Source organism: Piliocolobus tephrosceles, chromosome 16, assembly GCF_002776525.5.
Source record: "Piliocolobus tephrosceles isolate RC106 chromosome 16, ASM277652v3, whole genome shotgun sequence".
NCBI lineage: Eukaryota > Metazoa > Chordata > Mammalia > Primates > Cercopithecidae > Piliocolobus > Piliocolobus tephrosceles.
In genome coordinates this window covers 25,686,631-25,695,064 of record NC_045449.1, presented here as the reverse complement: position 1 = coordinate 25,695,064, position 8,434 = coordinate 25,686,631, and the positions used below count along the sequence as shown (strand labels likewise).

Here is an 8,434-nt window from a genome sequence, read left to right as displayed (position 1 = left end):
CTGGGTGACAGAGCAAGACTCCGTCTCAAAAAAAAAAAACAAAAAAAAAACAAAAAATTAGCCAGGAGTGGTGGCGGGCACCTGCAGTCCCAGCTACTCAGGAGGCTGAGGCAGGAAAATGGCATGAACCTGAGAGGCAGAGCTTGCAGTGAGCCGAGATCGCGCCACTGCACTCCAGCCTGGGAGACAGAGCAAGGCTCCATCTCAAAAAAACAAAAACAAAAAAACCCAAGGGCAACACTTTTAAAAGATAAACATGGAACTTCATTTAAGCAACTACACAAATGCATTCTGGTAAGTAGACAAGCAATGTAATACTGTCTATGTGTTAGCAGAGCTATCTTGATCTATCCTGGAAAAGCCCACATTTTAGAATGGATGATCGTGTATTTGGTCTCACTGTGCAGGCCCTTACGTAAAGTGTGATGTACCCAAGCAACAAAGACTGAACAGCTTCCCCAAAAGAATCACCGAAGTTCTCCAGGAGTCTGTATTCTCTGCCTTACAGTTGTGTCTTACATCATAGGTAAGAATATTACTATTTTATACACATCTCCCTAAATACAAAATAAAGCTTTGGAGCACATGCTTCTCTACAACAAAGAGCCAAACATTCCATCCTAACACAACTCTAAAGAGCTGACCTTCATTTCACACTACTTTATTTGCTCCAAGGAAAGGAAGAGGGTTGGGCGTAATTTGGAAATGTAAGAGAAAAACAATATTTCCTAGTTGACAATAGAAGATGTAAAAGCACCTTTATAACAAAAATAACTTGGAAAATGATAGGTTTTTATGTCACAAGTAGGCATTTAAAAGACAAAAAAAAAAAAAATCAATCTTATCCTTACCAGCCATATCAGTCTGTGGGATCTGGTAGAGTTTTGTAAATTCATCTGGATAATTTTCTACCCAGTTCCAAAATGCCTATAAATAAAGAAACACATGTCCTTATATGAAAGCAGTGATCTTTTGTAATATAGTAAATAAAATGTCACAAACTTCTAACTTCCTTCATAGTATTACAATGTATTCTTCCTGGAAAATTAATGTGAAACTGTCACTCAAGTCATAACTTTTTGATTCAGGATGCTAATGACAGCAAATTTTATCACCAAAAACAAAATTTTAATACCAGAGAGGTTGTAACTTACCTTTTCCAGGCTATTTATAACTGCTAACTGTGCAACCTTCTTTAGGGCTTTAAATTTAAATGCTGTTTCTGGAAAAAACACAATTTTTAAAAATTAACTCTAGAATAAGTTAACACAAATACAACTCAGAGCAAAATAACTTTCCATTCACTTATTACTTTTGCTCCAATGTTATCTGTAAGCAATGAAAGGTAAACACACCTAACACAAACCCAAAACTTGATAGTTGTCTGCTAGGAAAGAAAAATTCCAAAACAGCAAATATGCCTTGGACATCAATGATTGTGAGCGTCTTCCTTTGTTTTTAATAACTTGCTTTTTCAAAAAAAGTATAAAACACATACAGGATATTGATTCTTCCTATCCATGAGCATGGAATGGTTTTCCATTTGTGTCCTCTCTTATTTCCTAGAGCAGTGGTTTGTAGTTCTCCTTGAAGAGGTCCTTCACATCCCTTGTAAGTTGTATTCCTAGGTATTTTATTCTCTTTGTAGCAATTGTGAATGGGAGTTCACTCATGATTTGGCTCTCTGTTTGTCTGTTATTGGTATATAGGAATGATTTTGAGTTTTACACAGATTTTGTATCCTGAGACTTTGCTGAAGTTGCTTATCAGCTTAAGGAGATTGTGGGCTGAGACAATGGGGTTTTCTAAACATACAACCATGTCATCTGCAAACAGGGACAATTTGACTTCTGCTTTTCCTACCTGAATACCCTTTATTTCTTTCTCTTGCCCGATTGCCCTGGCCAGAACTTCCAATATTATGTTGAATAGGAGTGGTGAGAGGGGGCATCCTTGTCTTGTGCCGGTTTTCAAAGGGAATGCTTCCAGTTTTTGCCCATTCAGTATGATATTGGCTGTGGGCTTGTCATAAATAGCTCTTACTATTTTGAGATACGTTCGATCAATACCTAGTTTATTCAGTTTTTGGCATGAAAGGGTGTTGAATTTTATCAAAGGCCTTTTCTGCATCTGTTTAGATAATCATGTAGTTTTTGTTGTTGGTTCTGTTTATGTGATGGATTGCTTTCATTGATTTGTGTATGTTGAACCAGCCTTGCATCCCAGAGATGAAGCCAACTTGATCATGGTGGACAAGCTTTTTGATGTGCTTGTTGGATTCAGTTTGCCAGTATTTTATTGAGGATTTTCACATCAATGTTCATCAGGAATATTGGTCTAAACTTTTCTCTTGCTTTTGTGTCTCTACCAGGTTTTGGTATCAGGATGATGCTCATAAAACGAGTTAGGGAGGAATCACTCTTTTTCTATTGTTTGAAATAGTTTCAGAAGGAATGGTACCAGCTCCTCTTTGTACCTCTGGTAGAATCTGGCTGTGAATCCATCTGGTCCTGGTCTTTCATTGGTTGACAGGCTATTAATTATTGCCTCAATTTCAGAACTTGTTATTGGTCTATTCAGGGATTCAACTTCTTCTTGGTTTAGTCTTGGCAGGGTGTACGTATCCAGGAATTTATCCATTTCTTCTAGATTTTCTAGTTTACTTGTGTAGAGGTGTTTATAGTACTGACGGTAGCTTGTATTTCTGTGGGATCAGTGCTGATATCCCTTTTATCATTTTTTATTGCATTTATTTGATTCTTCTGTCTTTCTTCTTTATTAGTCTGGCTAGTGGTCTATCTATTTTCTTGATCTTTTCAAAAAAACCAGCTCCTGGATTCATTTTTTTTTTTTTTGAGACGGAGTCTTGCTCTGTCACCCAGGCTGGAGTGTAGTGGCGTGACATGGGCTTACTGCAAGCTCTGCCTCCCAGATGCACATCATTCTCCTGCCTCAGACTCCCGAGTAGCTGGGACTACAGGAGCCCACCACCATGCCCGGCTAATTTTTTTGTATTTTTAGTAGAGACGGGTTCCACTGAGACCAAGGCAGGCGGATCACGAGATAAGGAGACTCACTGATTTTTTGAAAGTTTTTTCGTGTCTCTATCTCCTTCAGTTCTGCTCTGATCTTAGTTATTTCTTGCCTTCTGCTAGCTTTTGAATTTGTTTGCTCTTGCTTCTCTAGTTCTTTTAATTGTGATGTCAGGGTGTCAATTTTAGATCTTTCCTGCTTTCTCTTGTGGGCATTTAGTGCTGTAAATTTCCCTCTACACAGTGCTATAAATGTATCCCAGAGGTTCTGCTACGTTGTGTATTTTTCTCATTGGTTTGAAAGAACATCTTTATTTCTGCCTTCATTTCATTATTTTCCCAGTAGTCATTTAGGAGTAGGTTGTTCAGTTTCCATGTAGTTGTGTGGTTTAGAGTGAGTTTCTTAATCCTGAATTCTAATTTGATTGCACTGTGGTCTGAGAGACTATTTGTTATGATTTCCATTCTTTGGCATTTGCTGAGGAGTGTTGTACTTCCAATTATGTGGTCAATTTTAGAATAAGTGCGACGTGGTGCTGAGAAGAATGCATATTGTGTTGATTAGGGGTGGAGAGTTCTGTAGATGTCTATTAGATCCGCTTGGTCCAGAGCTGAGTTCAAGTCCTGGATATTCTTGTTAATTTTCTGTCTCATTGATCTAATGTTGACAGTGGGGTGTTAAAGTCTCCCACTATTATTGTGTGGGAGTCTAAGTCTCTTTGTAGGTCTCTAAGGACTTGCTTTATGAATCTGGGTGCTCCTGTATTGGGTGCATATATATTTAGGGTAGTTAGCTCTTCTTGTTGCATTGATCCCTTTACCATTACGTAATACCCTTCTTTGACTCTTTTGATCTTTTTTGTTGGTTTAAAGTCTGTTTTATCAGAGACTAGGATTGCAACCCTGCTGTTTTTTGCTTTCCATTTGCTTGGTAAATCTTCCTTCATCCATTTATTTTGAACCTGTGTGTATCTTTGCATGTGAGATGGGTCTCCTGAACGCAGCACACTGATGGGTCTTGACTCTTTATCCAGTTTGCCAGTCGGTGTCTTTTAATTGGGGCATTTAGCCTGTTTACATTTAAAGTTAATATTGTTATGTGTTAATTTGTTATTATGATGCTAGTTGGTTATTTAGTCTGTTTACATTTAAGGTTAATATTGTTACATGTGAATTTAATTTGTCACTATGATGCTAACTGGTTATTTTGTCTATTAGTTGATGCAGTTTCTTCCTAGTATAGATGGTCTTTACAATTTGGTATGTTTTTGCCATGGCTGGTACCGGTTGTTCCTTTCCATGCTTAGTGTTTCCATTAGGAGCTCTTGTAAGGCAGGCCTGGTGGTGACAAAATCTCTCAGCATTTGCTTGTCTGTAAAGGATTTTATTTCTCCTTCACTTACGAAGCTTAGTTTGGCTGGATATGAAATTCTGGGGTGAAAATTCTTTTCTTTAAGAATGCTGAATATTGGCCCCCACTCTCTTCTGGCTTGTAGGGTTTCTGCCTAGACCTCCACTGTTAGTCTGATGCATTTCCCTTTGTAGGTAACCTGACCTTTCTCTCTCGTTGCCTTTAACATTTTTTCCTTCATTTCAACCTTGGTGAATCTGACGATTATATGTCTTGGGGTTGCTCTCCTTGAAGATTATCTTCATAGTGTTCTCTGTATTTCCTAAATTTGAATGTTGGCCTGCCTTGCTAGGTTGGGAAAGTTCTCCTGGATAATATCTTGAAGAGTGTTTTCCAACTTGGTTCCATTCTCCCTGTCACTTTCAGTTACACCAATCAAACATAGATTTGGTCTTTTCACATAGTCCCATATTTCTTGGAGGCTTTGCTCGTTTCTTTTTGCTCTTTTTTCTCTAATCATGTCTTCTCGCTTTATTTCATTGAGTTGATCTTCAATCTCTGATATCCTTTCTTCTGCTTGATCAATTTGGCTATTAATACTTGCGTATGCTTCATGAAGTTCTCGTGCTGTATTTTTCAGCTCCATCAGGTCATTTATGTTCTTCTCTAAGATGGTTACTCTAGTCACCAATTTGTCTAATCTTTTTTACAGGTTCTTCACTTCCTTGCATTGGCTTAGAACATGCTCCTTTAGCTCCAAGGAGTTTGTTATTACCCATCTCCTGATGCCTACTATTGTCAATTCGTCAAACTCATTCTTCGTCCAGTTTTGTTCCCCTGCTGGTGAGGAGTTGTGATCCTTTGGAGGAGAAGAGGCGTTCTGGTTTTTTTTTTTTCAGCCTTTTTGCACTGGTTTCTCCCCATCTTCATGGATTTACCTACCTTTAGTCTTTGATGTTGGTGATGTTGATACTATTCCTTTCTTAGTTTTCCTTCTAACAGTCAGACCCCTCTGCTGCAGGTCTGGAGTTTGCTGGAGGTCCATTCCAGACCCTGTTTGCCAGGGTATCACCAGTGGAGGCTGCAGAACAACAAAGACTGCTGCCTGTTCTTACCCATGGAAGCTCTGTCCCAGAGGGGCACCTGCCAGATGCCAGCCAGAGAGGATACAAACAAATGGAAAAACATTCCATGCTCAAGGATATGAAGAATCAATATTGTGAAAATGGCCATACTACCCAAAGCAATTTATAGATTCAATACTACCCCATCAAACTACCACTGACTTTCTTCATAGAATTAGAAAAAATTACTTTAAGATTTCATATGAAACCAAAAAAGAGCTTGCATAACCAAGACAATCCTAAGCAAAAAGAACAAAGCTGGAGGCATCACAGTACCTGACTTCAAACTGTATTACAAGGCTACAGTAACCAAAACAGCATGGTACTGGTACCAAAACAGATACATAAGACCAATGGAACAGAACAGAGGCCTCAGAAATAACACCACACATCTACAACCATCTGACCTTTGACAAACCTGACAAAAACAAGCAATGAGGAAAGGATTCCCCATTTAATAAATGGTATTGGCAAAACTGGCCAGCTATATGCAGAAAACTGAAACTGGACCCTTTCCTTACATCTTATACAATAATTAACGCAAGATGGACTAAAAACTTAAAAGGAAGACCTAAAACCATAAAAACCCTAGAAGAAAACCTAGGCAATACCATTCAGGACACAAGCATGGGGAAAGACTTCATGACTAAAACACCAAAAGCAACGGCAACAAAAGCCAAAATTGACAAATGGGATCTAATTAAACTAAAGAGCTTCTGCACAGCAAAATAAACTATCATCATAGAGAACAGGCATCCTACAGAATGGGAGAAAATTTTTGCAATCTACCCATCTGACAAAGGGCTAATATCCAGAATCTACAAAGAACTTAAATTTACCAGAAAAACACAAAAAACCCCATCAAAAAGTGGATGAAGGATATGAACAGACACTTCTCAAAAGAAGACATATATGCAGCCAACAGACATATAGAGAAAAGCTCATCATCACTGGTCATTAGATAAATGCAAATCAAAACCACAATGGGATATCATCTCACACCAGTTAGAATTGTGATCGTTAAAAAGTCAGGAAACAAAAGATGCTGGAGAGAATGTCGAGAAATAGGAACACTTTGACACTGTTGATGGTAGTGTAAATTAGTTCAACCACTGTGGAAGACAGTGTGGCGATTCCTCAAGGATTTAGAACTAGAAATACCATTTGACCCAGCAATCCCATTACTGGGTATACACCCAAAGGATTATAAATCATTCTGCTATAAAGACGCATGCACGCGTATGTTTATTGTGGTACTGTTCACAACAGCAAAGACTTGGAACCAACCCAAATGCTCATCAATGACAGACTGGATAAAGAAAATGTGGCACATAAACACCATGGAATACTATGTAGTAGGATAAAAAGGATAAGTTCTCATGTCTTTTGCAGGGACATGGATGAAATTGGAAACCACCATTCTTGGCAAACTAACACAAGAACAGAAAACCAAACACCACATGTTCTCACTCCTAAGTGGGAGTTGAACAATGAGAACACATGTACACAGGGAGGGGACCATCACACACTGGGGCCTGTTGCGGGGTGGAGGGCTAGGGGAGGGATAGCATTAGGAGAAATACCTAAGGTAGATGATGGGTTGATGGGTGCAGCAAACCACCATGGCACATGGACACCTATGTAACAAACCTGCACGTTCTGCACATGTACCCCAGAACTTAAAGTATAATAAAAAAATTTTAAAAACATATACAGGGCCAGGCCCGATGACTCACGCCTATAATCTCAGCACTTTGCAAGGCAGGAGTGGGAAGATAGCTTGAGCCCAGGATTTCAAGGCTACAGTATATTATAACCACGTCACTGCATGCCAGCCTGAGCGACAGAGCAAGACTCCATCAAAAAAAAAGAAAAGAAAAAAGAAAAAAAGAAAGGGAGCAAAAGCGTAAGTGTTCAAGGGAAATTTTTAAAACCATCAATGATTCTATCATTTGGAGACAACTACAGTTAACATCTGGTGGTGGTTTTTCTTCCATCACTTTTCCTATGCATGTAGAAAACAAATATATTTAACATAATTGAGATCATGTGGGCTATACCAAACCCGTTCTTTTTACACAGTGTCCCTAATTTTTTCTATGTCAGTAAAAACTCTTCATATATATATATATATATATATATATACATATATATATATATATATACACACACACACACACACTTTTTTTTTTTTTTTTTTTTTTGAGATGGAATCTCACTCTGTTGCCCAGGCTGGGGTGCAATGGTGCAATGTTGGCTCACTGCAACCTCCGCCTCCCAGGTTCAAGCGATTCTCCTGCCTCAGCCTCCCTAGTAGCTAGGGATTACAGGCGTGCACCACCACATCCAGCTAATTTTTGTATTTTTAGTAGAAATGGGGTTTCACCATGTTGGTCAGGCTGGTCTCGAACTCCTGACCTCGTGATCCGCCCACATTGGCCTCCCAAAGTGCTGGGATTACAGGCGTGAGTCACCCCACCTGGTCTATTTTTGATGGCTCTATATGCAATAGTAACTATTACACAAACAAAACATACCATGTATTTTTAGTATGATATACTTAATTCTTTTGGAATCTTAATGCTTTCAGAATATTACAGATGAGCAAACTGTGTGTCTAAGGTTACAGATCTAATAAATGACTGAATTGGGCTTTAATACCAAGGTCTTTTCAGTATGCTTTGATGTCTCTCATAATATTTAAGTCACTGTATTAAGTTACTGGTTATTTAAATGTTTTCCAGTTTTAACACTGAAGTTATTTCTGTTATTTCACTATTATAAATAACATTAATAAATACTTTTTTATCAAAATATTTTCCCATATCACTGCTTATTTAAGATAAGGAATCTCTAGAAGTGTCCAGTCAAAGAGATGAATATTTTTAAGGCCCTTCATAAAGATTACCAAGCTGCCTTTCATTAGG

At 38.4% G+C, this 8,434-nt stretch overlaps 1 protein-coding gene across 1 annotated transcript in view; it reads right to left on the bottom strand.

The window, feature by feature from the left end:
- The window catches only part of NF1 (neurofibromin 1), a 243,357-nt gene that overhangs the window by 216,187 nt on the left and 18,736 nt on the right, over positions 1 to 8,434 (bottom strand). The window contains exons 5-6 of the mRNA XM_026452251.2: positions 1,155 to 1,222; positions 852 to 927 (exon numbers count right to left, since the gene is read on the bottom strand). Coding sequence (XP_026308036.1) covers positions 852 to 927; positions 1,155 to 1,222 — 144 coding nt within the window. The remainder of the gene's footprint in view (positions 1 to 851; positions 928 to 1,154; positions 1,223 to 8,434) is intronic.